A 19967-nucleotide genomic window follows, 5' to 3' on the forward strand; every position below is an offset into this window, starting at 1 on the left:
CTGACAATGTCAGGCTGTTTAAAGAAAAAGCAAAGCTGAAATTGATAAATAAATTAAATGTCAAAAGTAATAAAAAGAAGAAAACTTACTTCTATTCAATCAAATTCCAATCACCAAATTTCGTCTCTAATTTTTTTGTTTTCATTTTTACAGTCTGCAAAATACATTTCTTCCACATGCAAAACTGCTCTTGATGACATTTGGGCATATTAAAGTATTCTACGAGCAATAACTGCCGTATGCTTTATGAAAAATTGAAAAGCAATGTCACAGCCATCACTCGAAGAACAAGTTAAAACAACCCAGCGTTCTTGAGCAAGCTTCCAAGTTTTCCATTTTCATAGCTGCTTTTTTAATGTTTTCACATCTGTCAACACTTATTTTTTGTCTGCTGCAATCCTCAAATAAGTTTTCTTTCTTTTAAAAAGGTGTATGACTAACAAATCCAAATGATATTCCTCTGAATCAAACACAATTATTTTCCTCCCTTGAAATACACAACTTTAAAAAATGGCTGCCGCTTACATTTTACAAAGCCAGGTCTAATATAAATTCGCAGTAAGTAACAGAAATATGGATGGATGGTTGAACTTTTTCTCCTACAAGAATTGTATGTTTTTATTATTAAAACGAGCGATCATTCATATTTTTTTAATAAAATGATTAATATTACCGTCATTTAACGTCGATTGTCGGACTTATTTTTCAGCTCAAGACTTCTTGTTTTTAATGAGAAATTCCGACTAAATGGGGCTCTCAATGGGGAAAACAGATTTTAATATTAAGTAAACGTTAATATTACAGAAATTTCGTTTTAACTTGTTTTTAAGCATAAAATAAAAAGAAAATTTGTTTGTTTGTTGTGTAAGATGTAATTTTATTTCATCTCGTGAACTTTCAAAACATTATTCTCACTCGTGGCTACGCCACTCGTGAGAATACTGTTTTAAAAGCCCACTCGATGGAATAAAATTTCATCTTACACACAAACAAACAATTATCCTCTATGTCATGAGAATGCATTGGTCAATTTCGAATTTGGTCATGGTTTGATGATAGCTGACAGAGTTATCCCTTTTGAACTTTGAAAAAAAAATCTGAAATTTTAAGTTTCCGTTCATTATCTTCTCAATGGTTGGACACATTCAACACAAATTTGACATATAAATACATCTTAGAAATAAGGAGTACACGTTTGAAATTGATTGTGGTTTAATGATTCTGGACAAAGTTATCTTTCTTGAATGTTGAAAAAATTTTGAACTTTCAGTTTCAGCACTCATACTTTTGTGGAAATGTATGCAGCCATTATTTTGGCTACAAATATGCAATATGCAATTTACAAAATGTTAACACTGAATAGTTTCAGTGGCTTGAACTTTGTATAAAAATGGTTTGTGTTAACATTGAATAGTTTTCAGGGCTTTGAACTTAAAATGAAAAAAAATAATTTGTGCAAACAAATTTGGAACTAAATAATTATCATAACATCTGAAATTTTGGCTGCATGCGGGGGCAATTGGGCATGATGACAGATTTCTAGTTTTTTATCAAGGTCAGTCGCCTGCAAGTCTTCACCGAAGAGAAAGTACAGTTGTATATATCTATGATGAAAATTTTGTCAATGTATCCGCCTTCAGACCTATTGGAGATAGGAGTGATGACGGCCTTTTCTCAAGTGGTAAGATTAAAAATACTCTCCTATACTTGGTCTGTTCAATCCAATTTTTAGTCTGTATTGTTCCATCTTAACCATTTTGTCTTCTTTCCTAATCTATATTTTGTCATTTTTCGACCGGAGGCCTTCTTGAAACAGACTTCCTGTTAAATATACATAATAGAACTGAATACTAGTAAATGAGTAAAGGGAGTTTTCATTAGTAATTTTAAATTACGGACTGCTATCATTATGGTTATCCAATTGTGTAAAACAGATTTCTTGTAAATTTAAAACAAAATTTTAAGGATACTTCACATTTAAAAGTAAAATGTAAAGCATAGTTCCCGTCATTATAAAATAAAATGTAAAGGATAGTTATTAAATACAATGTACAGGATAGTTCTTTAAAGATATATTATCTTTATCACAGCAATTTATTGAAATCTATGAAATTCTTGTTGAATAATGTCTAATAAATGTCTAAATAAAATAATAAAGTAACTATGTATGGGAAGCTGCGTTGGTCTTTTTTAAGAAAACAACGCCAGTTTTTTTTTATTTTATTTTTTTTTTATTTATTTTTTTTTGTATACTAACGTTATATATTCTTTATGTGACCACCAATCCTGTGAATAATTTAAAACCTAACGTACCTACTTTGTGTGAATTCAAAACATGTGTATTTAATGTTTACAAGCCGACTGTGTAGCAGCTATCAATATTTTCTAATTGAACTGTTGTACATCTTTAGCTTTCTACATGTAGTAAAATTGATCAGATATTTCAGTTTTGTTCAGAACAAAACAGTTTAGAACTCATTACATTTTCTAGTGAGCAGTTCACAGAGTTAATGTTACCCAAGAGTGATAAAGTTTGTCATAAATAACCTGCTAACCAATAATGTCTACGATCGTGTCATTGTACTCATGCACATGAAAATATAAAAAAAACACACACGCAAACAAAATAAACCCCAAAAAAACACACACACAAAACAACAACTTATCCTCAAGTATAATTATTTTCAGATCTTTTATATGTTTGATTGATATAATGTATTATGTTTTATGTTTATAATATTTATAATATTTTGCACAATCAAGTGCATGTACTTATAAATGTAATTGCCTAGCAACTGCGTATATGCTGATAATAAAAATGTCGCTCACTAACCGTAACACGACAGGTTCATTTAGGGACACATACATGTATATACATCTTATAATGTTCCATTTTTGTGTCGCCTCTACAGAATAATGGCGACATATAGGGATCACTTCTACGACGTCTGTCTGTCCATCTGCCCGTACAGACTCAAGTGACATTAGCGGGTGAATAGCCATGTTCATTCCGTACAGACTTGTGCTTATGGGGTTTAGGAGATCAAATAAGTTTAAAAAAAAAACAACAACATAAAACATAATGTTAACGTAAAAAGAACGTCCGTCCGTCTGTCTAAGCGTCCGTTCGTCACAAAATATGTTGTGCATATTATCTGCATTTTTGCTTTTTATGATTTTTGTCAGAGTTATGGTCCGTTTATGATTTTTTATTTCTAAAATTTGTTTTGTCTTCTCCTCTTATGCTGAGTTATGCCCCTTGAATAAAAAAACACGTTTGGCCCTGTTTTCTGTTTCCTGCTTCACAGTTACTGCAACATGTATATTGCTATCACGAGGCGACACATGTGATCGCTCTTGTTCAAGATTAGTAGTAAAGCCACAAGAAAGTATTATGTCATTGTATGCAAGCATTTTTTAAATAAAAATTATATATTTTCATTCAACGATTTTTTATGAAGAAAGGCGTAGATATTGAAATAAATTCCTTCATTTAACAAGGTTTTTTCAAGTGGTATGGCTATGGCTATGACGATGACGATGACGAATACTGGTGGGGAAGCTTTGGATATGTCCGAGTTCGGGCATGGAAGGCCGAATCACTTCCGGAACCAGATATACTGGACAACACGAAAACACTGAGAGCTAACACTTTTAAAGGTCATTTCCATTCAGTTCTATCTTTACGTTTATGTTAGTGGTCATCCGTGCTGTTCTACAGAAATTAGAAGCTTCGACGGGAGCGACAGCGACCGGAGTATGTTTCTAATTTCTGTAGAACAGCTACGGATGAACACTTACATATATAGTGTCAAACTTTTTTTGGCCTCATTAATATTCACTTTTTTTATGAGTTAGAGTATTGACTCTACTCAGTAGCTTATATTCTGATATGATTTATACATGTATACTGGACACTGTGACTTGCCTCTAAGACACAAATTAATTAAGACCTTTTCCTACAGTCGTAATAAAAAATATTGATTGACATTTTGTATTGGTTTTTACATTTACACGTGCAGTATCTTTTTAAATCTGAACTGCGTGTACATGTTTATCCTCTATCCACAAATACAAAATTCATGTAGGTTGACCTTTTAACGTCATTTTTACTTAATTAATATTCACGAAAGCGCCTGTGCAAATTTATGCAAACGACTATTTTTACAAACGTGGTTCTTTGAATCACTATGAAAAATAGAAGCGACTATGAACAGAATTTGATATAGTATCGACTTTTGTTCTTCTATGAAAATTATACTATCTCGTAATTTTGAAGAAATGCAGCGTTTCCACTGGATGACAAATAAAGTTGGACACTAAATTACAGTACATGCAGTATGTTGCCTTGGAAAATACGTATCAATGAGTGATATCAACTTTGAGTGCTTTTTTGTAGAATAACGGTTCGGTATGATAATCTCGAGGGCCAATAGGCCTGATAGAATAATTACAAATCATCTGAATGGCAAACCGTGCATTATTATACTTTAGTGTCCAGCTTTATTTGTCATCCAATGAAAACGCTGTATATCTTAAAAAAATATGTGTGTTAATCTTCATAAAAGAAAAAAGTCGAAACTATATTCAAATCCGTTCATAGTCGCCTTCTATTTTTCATAGTGTTTCATAAAACCGCGTAGTGACGTAATCAAGAGCCAAATAAAGCTTGACACTCAATATATTAGTGTTCATCCGTAGCTGTTCTTCAGAAATTTGAAACATTCTGACTCCTGTCGCTATCGCTCCAGTCGAAGTTTCTTATTTCTGTTGAACAGCACGGATGAACACTAACATATACATAGTGCACGAACAATTATTATCTATTTATATTCTTACATGCTAATTAGTGTCTAGCTTATCTTCAAAATAATGTGTGTTAATTTATATAGAAGAACAAAAGTCGGTACTATATCGAAATCTGTTCATGGTCATTGTATACGCACTAGCTGGTCTCAAATGACAGTAAATAACGTCAGTACGACCGGTGTACACAATTGCATAGAGGTCTTCTATTTTTCAAAGTACTTCATAGAACTGCGTAGTGACGTAATTAACTGAACAATAATAAGGCCAAATAAAGCTTGACACTAAGTATGTTAGTATTCATCCGTAGCTGGTATGTTATGTTATATATAAAACATTACGTATATATACTCAAGATGTACTGTTATTTAACCATTTTAAATATTCATAAGTGATATTTCAAATCAACAAATTTATATATATCATTTTGTTAAGGATACATCATCGTCGGATACCCACGATTGATAAACATGTCACATAACATGCAATCAACCGTGGGTAAAATGAATCGATTTGCGTCGATATACGGCAACAGGTGCGTAAAATATCTACCAATTACATCGTGTTTAACAAATCTATATTCTTCAACAGCGGAGGTAAAAAACAATGAGAAACAAAATCGCAGCGCCCACGGTTAGAAACTGTTGTACGTGTCTTGCTAAAAAAAATCAATGGCAAAAACTATCGCCGAATCAGTTCTTCTGCAAGCAAATATCAATCAGAAAGGAAAACATCACGCTGTAAAAGTAAATTATCTATACTTTCTTGCTGGAAATCGTTTAATTTTTCGATGTTGAATTTTTCATATTGTCTGTAATACCGAGCGTCGTACAGAACGAGCGTTTTGATTGGTTTTAATCGCCTCATGAAATTGTGAGGCAGCCAATGAAATAGCTGCCTTTGCCACACCTCTAATCGATTGGATATCGGCAAAAAATCCCACGGCTGATAAATGTTAATGGTTCGGCCGTGGGTATCCGACAATGAGGATACATAAGTCAGTGGCGTAGCCCGGGCCTACAAGTGGTCAATAAATTGACATTTTCAAAAGTCCCAAAAATACAATAAAATCAGGCAGGGTGGGGACGGTAGTGGGTTCAAGCCGTATGGTAAAATCAATTGTGTTTTAAGCTTATGCATGATTTACCGTCCTCAATAGCCTAAAGTTTACACCTAATCAAATTCGTAGTTTAGATTGTTGTTTTGATAATTTTCCTTGAAAATACTCTGGAACGCGCAGTTTGCTCTTTTTAAACGAGCTGGGGGCTAAGCCCCTAGACCCCCTTCTATGGGCCTACCAGTTAAAAAAGCTGGCTACGCCCCTGTAAGTGTAACAGAAAGACTCTCAGACAAGAATCGACATCTCTTTAAAAGAAATATAATGGTTTCAATATAAATCTAAGGCAATTTTATTTTAACATTATTATTATAAATTTAATACGGCATATTTTTGTCTTTTTTACAAGAATTGTTTATAAATGAGCAAAGTAACATTCCCCCCCCCCCCCAAAAAAAAAAAAAAATAAATAAATAAAAAAATGACATTAACAATTAAACACTAATTTTGTATTAGGTGTAATAAGCTATCGCTCCCGTTGAATTTTCTAATTTCTGTAAAACAGCACGGATGAACACTAACATATACGAATAATTGATAAAATTATGTTGAACTGTATTTTTATGACGTCAATTTGTTTATTGACGTCATATTTGTCGCATATTGTAAACAGTTATCTAATTTTGTGCATATAATAATGTACTTGATGTCTGTCCTATCTGTTTGGGGAATGTTAGATTTAAAATCAATTTTTATACGGGTGGAAACTCCTTGTATTGATAAATTAATTTAAAAAGTTTGTTTTAAGCATTCAGTATACACCTCGTCCAAATTGAGAAAAAAAACTGTCTTTTATTAACAAATTCTGGTTACCTAGCGACTTTAATACGACTTGAATAGATCTAGTAGATCTGTATGTATACTCCTTTTGTTCCATTTCAGCCAGCGACTCGTTTTATGAACTAGAGCATGGTCTAGGAGAATACCCCGGTATTGTTGTTGTTAGGGCTAAAATGGAGTATAATGGTACAACTTTCTACGCAGATGGAATAGGTATGCTGTCTTGAATATAAAAAAGCACAACATAGTGTTTTAAATAAAAAATAAGTCAGCACAATATGTTTTTTAGATATAAGATAGAAAAGCACAATATGTTGTTTTAAATAAAAAATGAAAAAGCACAACATAAAAATGATTTTATCTAACCAATAGCCTTTTTTTCGCTACAAGTGATTTAAAGGTGCATGTAATATTTCAAAACGAATTGATAAAATTATTTTTCACTCAAATTGTAATATGAGGTAAATCGTAATATGTTGTATTACCGACTGTCCATTGCTATATAGTAAGTTAAATGCTTTTTGTTATATAAATGTATTTTGAATTGCTTTCTTTTATTAAATTAAAGGATCAGCACTTAATGTATTTTACGACTATGAAAACGAAACAAACACCGGTTTGGTTTACGGTTACAGTGACTCAAAGATTCGCGCATGGGTGGACTCCTCAACGAAGGGAGGTAAAAAGATATATGCATGCATTTATTTATATAACAATTATGTTTGTTTTCTAATGATTTATATTTCTTAAGCAGTGTGAAATCATTTAAAGTAGTCTTACTGCAATGCGTTCCCCGCCAAAACAATTCTAACATTGGTCAATATCGTAGCAAAGCAATTATTGCCAAACATTTTTTTTTTAATCTTAGGCAGTAGAATATTTACAATTACACATCCTTTATCGCTATGCACAAAATTCCGATTAAAAACGATTAAAAATTATTGAATACCGTAAATTGTAAAAAAATAACTTTCCGGAAATGACCGATTTGTTACGATCGTGACCGAAGAAAGACACCAATTGCGATTATTGAAATGCAGATTCAGCAGAAATAATTGCAACTGCCGTCTTTTTTTGGTAACTTTTTCAGTTCCTTTTTTGGAAATCAATAAGAAATAAGGAACTGGTTCCTTATTCCTGATTTGACTTAACCGTTTTTCGAAAATGTTTTATATAGAAAATTTATGCAATTGAGTTGAATAAGGAATAAGGAAATGGTTGCTTGTTCGACTTGTACATTTTTATTCAAAATATTTTTATGCAGATTCTTTATTATTATTTTGATCATATTTGATCTTTGCCATTCTTATGCAGATATATAAGAAATATTTGCAACTGCTGTCTATAATTGCGTGTCTTCTTCTGTTCCTTATTTGGAGCAGAATAAGGAATAAGGAACTGGTTCCTTATTCCTTATTCGACTTGAACATTTTTTGAAATCATTTTTATGCAGATGCGTTATGCGTTAATCCTTGCAATTCTTATGCAGATACTTCAGAAATAGTTGCAACTACTGTCTTTCTTTGCGGATCGTCTTCTGTTCCTTATTCGAAATTGAATAATTAATTAGGAACTGGATCCTTTTTCCTTGTTTGACGTGAACTTTTTTTTTCAAAATATTTAGATACGGGTTCTGTATGCAATGATTTTGATTGATTTTTGAAGTTCTAGTTTAATAGATTGATGCTGCACTTGCTGTATCTTTTGTTCCTCTTTAAGTGTAACCTTGTGGTTCTAGTTTTGCTGATAATCCATAAATAATATTATATAAATGTTCTGCTCTTCCTTATATAGATTTGAATAAGGAATCAGGGACTAGTTCCCTATTCCTTATTCGAAAAAGGAATAAGGAATGTGGAAATTACTTTATATACTTAGTTTCTTGATCGGTTATAGTTAACGCAGCAATATTTGATCTGTAATGGTCATTTCAGCGAAATTGATCGGTTATGGTTATTTCAACAACATTTATTTTAGCAATATGTGATCAGTTCAGCAATATTTAATTGGTTTTTGCTATTTCAGCATTATATAATTGGTTGTGGTAATTTCAGCAATATTAATTTGATCAGTTACGTTTTTTTTAAGCAAATTTTGATCAATTTGGCAATATTTAAATGGTTATGTTTATTTCAGCGATGTTTGAATGGTTATGTTTATTTCAGCAATATTTGATTGGTTATGTTTATTTTAGCGATATTTGAATGGTTATGTTTATTTGAAATTATTTCCGCAATATTTGATTGGCTATGTTTATTTCAGCAAAATATTTGAATGGCTATGTTTATTTCAGCAATATTTGATTGGCTATGTTTATTTCAGCAAAATATTTGAATGGCTATGTTTATTTTAGCAATATTTGATTGGTTATGTTTATTTCAGTAATATTTGAATGGCTATGTTTATTTCAGCAATATTTGATTGGTTATGTTTATTTCAGCAATATTTGATTTGTTTTGTTTATTTCAGCAATATATGATTGGTTGTGTTTATTTCAGCAATATATGATTGGTAATGTTTATTTCAGCAATATTTGATTGGTAATGTTTATTTCAGCAATATTTGAATGGTTATGCTAATTTTAGTAATATTTAAATGGTTATTTTTATTTCAGCAATATTTGATTAGTTATGTTTATTTCAGCAATATTTGATTGGTTATACTAATTTTAGTAATATTTGAATGGTTATGTTTATTTCAGCAATATTTGATTGGTTATGTTTATTTCAGCAATATTTGATTGGCTATGTTTATTTCAGCGATATTTGATTGTTTTTGTTTATTTCAGCAATATTTGAATGGTTATGTTTATTTTAGCAATATTTGATTGGCTATGTTTATTTCCGCAATATTTGAATGGTTATTTTTATTTCAGCAATATTTGATTGGTTATGTTTATTTCAGCAATATTTGAATGGTTATGTTTATTTCAGCGATATTTGAATGGCTATGTTTATTTCAGCAATATTTGAATGGTTATGTTTATTTCAGCAATATTTGAATGATTATGTTTATTTCAGTAAAATTTGAATGGTTATGTTTATTTTAGCAATATTTGATGGTAGAAAAGACACATATTTCGACATGATCGTGTCAGAAGCTCTACTTGAAATTTATGCATGGAAAATATCAACGATAACTCCTTTCTTCACATATATGTTCCCGCTGGATGAGGACAGAATATCGTATGCTACCGAGTTTTTAATGAATTTTAAACTTGGTGACGGACTTACCTTGGCTACGGTGAGAAAAAATAATTTTTACATAGACAAAAGTTGGACAAATAGAGAATAACATGCTACTGTCTTTTGATATCAATTTTATCAGGCTCGGCTAATATGGGCAGAAAGGGCTCGGCAAGCAAGGCCGAGCCCTTTCTGCCCATATTAGCCGAGCCTGATAAAATTGATATCAAAAGACAGTAGCATGTTTTTCTATTTATCATGTAACACATAAAAACTGTCAAAATAACAAAATAATCTACTTTTAAATAGCGAATTTCGTAAAAAAGGGGGATTTTTGTTCAAAGAAATAATTCTTGAAAGCAAATTCCTCCGCCCCTGAAACTTAGAATTTGTAAATGGCGGCCATTTTTTTCTTTCGACTCCGATAAAAGATACAACAGAATGTAAGCCTAACAAGATAAAATGCTTACCTTTCATTTAAACATTGATCCAAAAAATCCCTTAGAATCACATAAACTTTACAGCATTTTTTGTCTTGAATTGTCAAATTCAAAAGTTCACGATAATTTCAAAAGTCCAATCGGCAATCAAACACAAGCTTCACAAACATGCGTCTTATTTTTTTTAAACGAAAGAATTTGTTCACTTATTAAATAATTATCCGGCAAAATAAAGTAAACATTTACAAGTTCTCAAAGAAAATCGTCAAGCCTGTTTGTTATGTTTACATGTATAGTATGACGTGAACATTGATGATGTCATTTGCAATATAAATTATGACGTCACTTCATGTAGTTGGTGTTAAAACTATTCGCTATCTAATTTATTCGTAATTGAAATCGAAATAATAAATAAATAAATATCGCATCTTGATTCAAGATTTGTAAGGGTATGCGATTACATTGTAGATTCACATGCTGATGAAAATGAGAATATAAGCAATTGAAAAAAGTTCGTTAAAAATGGGCGGGGCTTATTATTGATATCAGGTTACTGACCTGATATCAAAAATAATTATCAGGCAAGTGTTATCGGGCAGTTACCATAGCAGTTGCATGATAAATAATAAGTGTATATTCCAGATTTTATACAAAGGACCAATATTTAGAGCTGAGGAAACAATAACGTACTTATCACTATGAAAATTATATAAGGTCGAAATTGAAATTTGCCGACGAAAAAATAAGTAAAAAGGAAACCTCATGATGCCTTAAATTTACCGGTATGGTCTCCATATTGAAATTAATGAAGGGAACCATCTGTTTTTTTATCTATTTTTAGAAACGAACGTCATTGACGCGCTATAAATGTGTTGTCGTTTGTTTGTTTGTTTGTTTGTTTGACTGTTTGATTGATTTTTCAACAGAATCAGAGAGGCTGCTTGAACCAGCATCTAATGTGATAAAAGTCCATTATCATATACATAATAGTTGATCTTTAATCAAAGTCCTTATATTTGTCCATTATCTAATACATAATTGCGGTGTTTATATATATCTTTTACTAATTAACAGGCACAGATTATGGACACATCCAGTCAAAACAAAGACTTCCGTTTCCCATCTTCAGCGTTCCTTGCGAGTAGATATGGTTATAGCATTTTCAACAACAAAACTGCTCCAAGATGCGTATTTGGTGGTTTTACGGCCGCTTATGGAAAAGGAAGTTTGTTTTCGATGACTGAGGATATTAAACTGTTCCTGTATAAACCCATAGACTACAAAACGTCATATGAAGATTTTGGTAAATTTGCGATTGATTATCTGTGTGAAACAGAGTTGTTAGATTTTACATACTTTACACATCAGTTATATGTTTCTTGTATATACATTCTTTTGTGCTTCAATCTGATTAAAACCAGCCCTTTAATTGCTAAACTGTACGTGTATGAAAGAAGTATAAGTGAACTTAAGTGAGATTGTTATTGCTATTGCTTTAAAAGGAATTAGTCCACAATAAAAAAATCTGTAATATCATAAAAAATTATGTTGATAGTATTTGGTATTATTTTTTTTAAATTAATTGTTTTATTTTTAGGAGCTTTGTTATGTATACCTGACACATTTGGGGGAGGAACATATGCCGATGCAGCCCAAAATGGCATTGGAATCCTGCATAGCTGGATAAATGGAGGTTAGTTTATTAAAAAAAACTTAAAATTACCCCCTGCTGGCTGTTGCAATACAAAATGAATCGGATTTTCCCGCTGTTGCAATACAAAATGAATCGGATTTTCCCGCTGTTGCATTACAAAACGAATCGAATTTTCACGCTGTTGCATTACAAAATGAATCGGATTGTCTCGCTGTTGCATTACATAATGAATCGGATTTATCCGCTGTTGTATTACGAAATGAAACGGATTTACCCGCTGTTGCATTACAAAATGAATCGGATTTACCCGCTGTTGCATTACAAAATGAATCGGATTGTCTCGCTGTTGCATTACAAAACGAATTGGATTTTACCGCTGATGCATTACAAAATGAATTGGATTTAAACGCTGAAGCATTACAAAACAAATTGGATTTTACGAATCGGATTTTCCCGCTGTTGCATTACAAAATGAATCGGATTTTCCCGCTGTTGCATTACAAAATAAATTGGATTATCCCTCTGTTGCATTGCAAAATGAATCAGATTTCCCCCAAAATTTCGCGTATCAATTCTTAAAATTGCCATGTTTAAATGGTTATGCATTTGATATATGGATGTTATTTAAAGCTTTCATTCTTTGATATTTTTCCTTCTTGTAATATTTATTAATTAATTCATTTTTATTTATTTAATTATTTATTTATTCATTTATTTTAGCGGTAAATTTCGATCTGCTGTACATAAAATGGTACTACAATAGTGTTATCAAGTGCATAAGCTTTAGCAATATCAATTTTCGGCATATTCAGAAGATACTTTGCATTTTAAGTAATTACAGCATGTATTAACTCTGCTTTGGTAATTAATTTCTTTTTTGTTTCTTCTTAAGACTGTGGTGATCCTCCGGAATATTCAAATGGATATTTGAATACTACAGTAAATGGTACAGAATTTGGCGCCTTTGCCACATTGGAGTGTTATGACGGGTACTGGGCTTCCAATTTCAAGTACAGTCAATCATTTTGTAATGACGAGGGGAAATGGCAAGCCTATGGCCAGTGCAAGCCAAATGGTGTGTAAAATTCTTCTTCACTTTTTACATTACACCGCTTTACTTCGCGTCACTAACATATTACACCGCTTTACTTTGTCTTCATTTAAAATCATTATACGCTTTACTTTGTCTTTTATTTTATACGTTATACCGATTTACTTCCCGTCACTAATACATTACACCGCTTTATTTTGTTTTAATTAAATACATTTCACCGCTTTACTTTGTCTTTACTTTAATACATTACATCGCTGTACTTTGTTCTTACTTTAATACATTACATCGCTGTACTTTATTCTTACTTTAATACATTACTCCGCTTTACTTTAATACATTGCACTGCTTGCTTTGCGTCATTAATACATTACACCGCTTAACTTCGCGTCACTAATATATGACACCCCTTCACATTTTCTTCACTAATACATGATACCGCTTCACTTTGTCTTTAATTTTATACATTTCACCGCTTTACTTCGCGTCGCTTACACATTACATCGCTTTACTGTGTCTTTATCCTAATACATTTCACCGCTTTACTTCGCTTTACTTATACATTACACCGCTTTACTTTGTCTTAATGTTATACATTATACCGATTTTCTTTGTCTTTAATTGAATACATTACATCGCCTTACTTTGTCTTTACTTTAACATTTTATCGCTGTACTTTGTCCTTACTGTAATACGTTATACCGCTTTACTTTGATACATTACACTGCTTTACTTCGCGTCACTTATACGTTACCCCGCTTTACTTTTCATTCACTAATACATTACACCGCTTGTCTTTAATTTTATAATTATACCGCTTTACTTACTCAACAAAATCGGAACAAAGAGTTTCGTAAAAAACGCGATTTGTGGCAAAATCTGCAAAAAGTAAAAACATTGTTCAAGTGAGAACTTTACCCCTACTACTGCTGCAAAATACCACAGTTTACCACCAAGTTCAAACATGGATTGTTCACGATCTTGATCCTCTACAATGGGGATTAATTCAAAGTGAAAATAAACTAGTGCCTCTAAAAACGGATCTTCCGGCTGCACCAGAGAGAATTTTGAATATTACTAAACTCAACCGTAAAAACTGTGACACTTAGCGAATGTTCATCAGCATGCGGAGGTTGTAGGGGGGTGGGCTATTAAAACAGCAGGCTAAAAGATATTACAGACAATGAAATGGAACAAGATAAATGAAGTTTATTTATTCATGTTAAGACTTTGAAATTGAACAGTGAAGTAAGTGACTAAATTGTATTGATCGCATTTCTTTTCGTGTCGTTTATGAAAAATTGTAATTTTGGTAACGTACAAATTTGTTAAAGCAAATGGTAACACGTCTTTATAAGAACTTTTTGTAATGTTAAGGATCTAATATGTAGTGCAATGTTTGATTCGATGGATCTAGGACTTACTTAATCAACAAATTAGCTGTATTTTTTTTAAATGTTTGTCTTAAAAGTAAAAATATTTTACTACATTTATGTCAATGTAATTGCTGTAATAACCATTACAGTTTACCTATAAAACGTTTAAATTATATCCGTTTCATTATTTACATAAATTTATTTTCACAAATACCATAAACAGGCTGTCGTGATTCAGCTACACATTTGTAACAAATAAAGGCAAGAAACTCGCCACATTTTAAGACATAAATATTTAATCATAAATTTTACCCCGGGACAGGTACTCGTAAACTATCTGCCATAAGTCAAATTTCCGATAGAATTGTTTCCGGGTTTTAATGTAAGGTACATTGATACATGTTGATAACATAAGAATAAAAATACCTTGAGTTGCAAATTGTTTGACGTCAGGCTACTCATAACTTTAGTGGCATATTCGCGTCTGTTATACATTACACCGCTTTACTTTGTCTTTACTTTAAACATTAAACCGCCTTACTTTGTCTTAACTTTATACATTACACTGCTTTGCTTTGTCTTTACTTTATACATTACACCCTTTACTTTGTCTTTACTTTATACATAACACCGCTATACTTCGCCTGTGAAAGCAGCTGAATATTTTCTTAACTGTATATGATGTAAAAATAGTTATGATTTTCTGTTTCCACATGATACTTTTTTTAGAAACTTATTTTCAAAGCGTCCGAAGGCTACCATTTTTTTCCAGATCTAAATTACAATTGGCCTACGTAAAAAAATTAAACTTTATTTCACTTCTATATGTGTCTTTATAGAATAATCTACAAAAATTGGGAAAATGTTATATTATAGTTTTTTTTAATAAAAAATCAACATAACTGTTTTATCAATTAATCGAGTTTCAGTACTCAATTTTCGCACGTTTTATGCTGTTTAACTTTAAATTGGAATTGAACCTACGATAAAATGCGCTACCACTTTCTTTATTTCTTGGCCAATATGACGTTTTATTGATAAAAGTTAAGTCTTTGACAAACATAAATTTGTATTATTGTGTAGTGTTCATTATTGTTTAACAGAATGTGGTGAGGTTGAAGCACCAACAAATGGTACAATGAATGTAAGTGGTCTTACATTTGGAAATAACGTAACATTCCAATGTGAGAAAGGCTTTAAAATAAATGGTACGGAGATGATTAAATGTATGTCAACCGGAAATTTTTCCGCAAGCGTACCGACTTGCAGTGAAGGTAGGTGTATTTATTTGTTAGCTTTGCCAATCTGTATACTATCAAACATAACACGTTACATTTTTACATTTGAACTAGGGAGGAATACCTCAGATGCGACTACGGGCGTTATTTAAGGCCAAGAAGGACATCTGAGTAGAAAACCAGCCTTCACATGAAAACAATCTAAAGTCGCTGGTGGAATTCAAACTCACAGCGGTAGAGGCCAAGTAGTTTGAAGTCATTGACGTTTACAATTCGACAATGGGCGCCCTAACTCATTCATATTTCAATAGATAAGAACTATTATAAGCATAAGTGAGTGACGTCACTTTGTTACAAATGCAGCTCAAAGTGGCATAAATAAATTGTTAACATTCTTATTGAAGGAAAAGAATTGAACAATTTGATTCATGACGTCATTTAAGTATACTTTGTTTTAATTTCAGACAACGACGATATTGATAATGATAACAAGGTCAAAGTTTCAAGAAGCAACAAAGAAAGTGGGAGTCTCATACGATTATTAATGGCAATTACTATGACAACCATGTTGTTGTCGATTGTAACTTCCTGAAACAACACGTTAAATCATACGAATAGTTAGAAGATTTTCCATAATTTAAGAATTATTCAGGCATAAAAAGGGCAGTAATAAACTAATATTCTTTTTGTGTTAGGTCTTGACAAAACGTTGATACCATACTGAGAGACAACGACAACATATCATAGTCGTATGGAACGCCTTTTTGCCTAATTATACCGTATAAGTACTTATTTCTGCGGTCTTAATATTCTGCGATTTTTGTTAAAATAAGGGGATTTAAATTTCTGCGTATCTTATTTCTGCGGTGTCACCATTCTCGCATTGATGAGTTTTATTTCTGCGTTTTAACTAAGATATTTGTACAAAATTAACCTATAAAAACAGACAACATTTCAAAATTTGATGATGTTACATTACTTCCACCACTGATAATGTGTTTCGTCGTGTTTCATCAATATCTATCAGTATTTACATGTACAAAACAAATAAGAAAATAAAATGCACTGACAAATTTTAATACTTTTGTTGTGTAAATATAATGTGTGAAAATAAACAATGGCAAAATCGCACGTCATTAAAATATATTTTACAAATATAGCAGGTTTTAATGGAAATATAACAAACAAAGGTCATTTTTTATCACCTGTCAAATTATAACAGCTTAAAATCAAAGCGCTGCAAGCACTGAGGCATACATTGCTTGACAATATTTGTGTTATCAAGACCATACGATTTTAATCTACTGAACTCAATAGAAGTTATCTTCTGGTACAGTCGATTCCGAACTCAAATCTAGGCTTATTTCTTCTCAAGTTATTAATAGGACAAGAAAGAGGTTTTGTTCCTACAGACTAGTGCTGTGTTTTGTGGCAAGACCTGTTTATTATCTGCAGTATACAGTACTGAAAAAGTAAAATAGAGTATTCAGTGTTTTTATCTATTACTTTAAAAACAAGACCAACATGCGGGTTTGTAGTCTATAAAAATGTGGTATTGAATCATTCAGCAAGACATAAACGTTAGGTGAACATTTTTGTTTACATGCAAAACACATTCACTGGAAAAATTGCACTCCATAGTGCAATTATTGATTCAAAATAAAAGCATTTGTACTTGACACAATATAGGCATCAAAGCCCTAAGCTCTAGCCTTGTACTTTCCTAAATTTACTACAAGTACAAAACGAAAATTAATGACTCCCTCTCCCAACTCTCGCACAAGGCAAATTTTATACCAGGGCTTAAATTAAAACAATATTGGTAGTGGTAGAGATTTGTGAAGTTGGCGGCCCAGCGGCCTGGCGGCCTTGCGGCGTAAAGTTGGCGGCCCAGTGGCCTGGCGGCGTGAAGTTGGCTGCCCAGCGGCCAGAAATTTTTATGTCGTAGAAATAATATTTTAACGATAAAACGATAAAAAATTATTGTTATTTAAAGGATATTTAAAAAAAACCACTTTCAGAGATTTTTTTTTATTTTGTCATTTTTGTGAAGTTGGCGGCCCAGCGGCCAGGCGGCCAAAAATTTTAATGTTATAGAAATGTTATTTTAACAATAAAACGACATTTAATGAAGTTTAAAAGATAATTATTGTTATTTAAAGGATATATAAAAAGAAAAAAATCACTTTCAGAGATTTTTTTTTATTTTGTCATTTTTGTGAAGTTGGCGGCCCAGCGGCCTGGCGGCAAAAAAAAATAATGTTATAGAAATGTTATTTTAACAATAAAACGGCATTTAATGAAGTTTTAAAGATAATTATTGTTATTTAAAGGATATATAACGAAACTAGAAATGTGTCATCATGCCACGGACGCCCCCGCATGCAGCCGATGTTATAATATTTAGTTCCAAATTTGTTTCCACAAATTATTGTTTTCATTTTAAGTTCAAAGCCCTTTAAACTTTTCAATCTTAACAAAAACCATTTTCATAAAATGTTCAAGGCACTGAAATTATTCAGTCTTTACCTTTTGAAAATAGCATATTTCATATTTGTTGCCAAAATAATGGCTCAAACATTTCCACAAAAGTATGAGTGCTGAAACTGAAAATTCAAAATTTTTCCAATATTCAAGTAGGATAAGTTTGTCCAAAATCATTGAACCACGACCAAATTAAAACTTAAACTGCTTATTTCTAAGATGTATCTATATTATTTTCAAAGTGAAAGCGACATAACTCTGCCAAAAAATCATCGAACCATGACCAAATTCCAACTTGACCTGCCCATTCAATTGACATATCCATATGTCAAATTTGAGTTAAATAAGTAACACTGTTGGGTAGATAATGAACAGAAGCTGTAAATTTCATATTATTTTCAAAGTAAAAGGGACATAACTCTGCCAAAAATCGTCGAACCATTACTAAATTCGAACTTGACCAGTATTTTCTCATGACATATCCATATGTCAAATTTGAGTTGAATGTGTTGTACCGTTGGGTAGATAATGAACGGAAACTAAAAATTTCATATTATTTTCAAAGTAAAAGGGGCATTACTCTGAGTAGTTTAGGGGCCTCTTTGGGGGCACGACTGCGCATGCGCGGTGCCATATTGGATTCTATTTTTAGAATGACATCATCGTTCTATTTTTAGAATGACATTATCGTTCTATTTTTAATCTCCCGGAAGTATACGGTAGGTGTTAAGCTAGTTGTTGATACAAACGCGCCAAAATCCGCCTATTGGGCGCGGTTTTTGTTGAGGAGCGCCCACTATTTTAATATATTCGCAATTGGGTGACCACTTGTGATGTTCTCTCAATGCAATGTCCGATCTATCCCAGGCGCTTAATTTTATGTGACATTTGAAACACTCGCACAAGTCTGATTTCCCGCTGTAGTATAATCCCGCGCTTGCCAGTTCGTACTTATTCGGGAGTAATTGTTTTGTATACGTATCGAACGTCTTAAGTCTACTTTCGTAATATTCCATGTTTTGGTTGAAGGATTTACAGTCAGTGGCGTTCATCTTGCTTATGCCAATACGCTGATAAGTATTCATTTATACACAAACGTATTAAAATCTGATTGGCTGCTATTTTTGGCATGAGGTTATTCATCTATTTATGTTATTTATAGTCACGTGATCAAAATCATTGGTCAAATAATTCTTTTGTCTGATTGGTTACATTAGTCCGTAAGAAAAGAGAAACTGCTTTTAGATTGGACAATGTCATTTCTAAATTTAGATCAACGCATGCGTATGATGTATGGCAGTGGTAACTTCAGTCATTTGGTGATTGAACGTCATAGAGTTAACATCATTAACGCAGTAAGTTGAGTTTATATTTCGAGTACAGTATTTTCAATGAAGAATGATTAAAAGATTTAATAGTGATTTTTATTTCGATTTTAGTCCGTATTTATAAAGAGCGCCTTAAAACATTTCGTACGATACCAAACATGACCGGGTTATATTGACTAATAAAGGCGTAAATCCACATTTTCGCTTGAGTGATTTTTTACTTCATTTATCGGGCCCTATCCGAGTCAGCGATACAAAATTATACATTTTCTGAATCTAGTGAGTAATACCTTTCGTTCGATACAGGTATTGATAAGATCGGTCCGTTGGTTTGGGAAAAATGAATTTCACGCACGAGTGACTTGACATCCGGTTTGATCGCGTGACTAAAATGTCCTCGTCGAGACCTTCAATTTGATACCAAACACGACTATGTTTCGTTCATTAACGAAAAAGTTATGCGCGTTTTTCCGCATGAGTGATTTTGTCTGCCATATTCAAACTCTCC

General features: G+C 32.2%; 2 protein-coding genes and 1 long non-coding RNA gene across 3 annotated transcripts in view; all 3 read left to right on the forward strand.

Moving 5' to 3' along the window:
* Positions 1-3713, forward strand: part of LOC132754285 (uncharacterized) — a 30814-nt gene extending 27101 nt beyond the window's left edge. Inside the window, exons 9-10 of the mRNA XM_060744901.1 lie at positions 1556-1681; positions 3502-3713. Of these exons, the coding sequence (XP_060600884.1) occupies positions 1556-1681; positions 3502-3698 (323 nt within the window). The 3' untranslated portion in view covers positions 3699-3713. The remainder of the gene's footprint in view (positions 1-1555; positions 1682-3501) is intronic.
* Positions 3714-6778: 3065 nt separating this feature from the next.
* LOC132754286 (uncharacterized) lies at positions 6779-13080 on the forward strand. Its single transcript, XM_060744902.1, has 6 exons — positions 6779-6916; positions 7272-7382; positions 9753-9946; positions 11403-11631; positions 11926-12021; positions 12875-13080. Exons 1-6 carry the CDS (start codon positions 6877-6879, stop codon positions 13063-13065), a joined length of 861 nt encoding a protein of 286 aa, XP_060600885.1. The 5' UTR covers positions 6779-6876; the 3' UTR covers positions 13066-13080.
* A 2359-nt stretch (positions 13081-15439) lies between these two features.
* LOC132754287 (uncharacterized) lies at positions 15440-16726 on the forward strand. The gene is made up of 2 exons (XR_009629060.1): positions 15440-15683; positions 16112-16726. It is a non-coding gene; the product is annotated as an uncharacterized LOC132754287 (long non-coding RNA).
* The last annotated feature ends 3241 nt before the right edge of the window (positions 16727-19967 follow it).

This window comes from Ruditapes philippinarum, unplaced genomic scaffold (genome assembly GCF_026571515.1).
Source record: "Ruditapes philippinarum isolate M1 unplaced genomic scaffold, ASM2657151v2 ctg3930_1_1_1_1, whole genome shotgun sequence".
Taxonomy (NCBI): domain Eukaryota; kingdom Metazoa; phylum Mollusca; class Bivalvia; order Venerida; family Veneridae; genus Ruditapes; species Ruditapes philippinarum.

Bases quoted from the DNA above. Each gene is read 5' to 3' on its own strand.
- LOC132754286 (XM_060744902.1), top strand. From the start codon at position 6,877: ATGGAGTATAATGGTACAACTTTCTACGCAGATGGAATAG. The intron at 6,917-7,271 runs GTATGCTGTCTT...ATTAAATTAAAG, and splicing joins TTTCTACGCAGATGGAATAG to GATCAGCACTTAATGTATTT. The intron at 11,632-11,925 runs GTAAATTTGCGA...TTTTATTTTTAG, and splicing joins AACGTCATATGAAGATTTTG to GAGCTTTGTTATGTATACCT.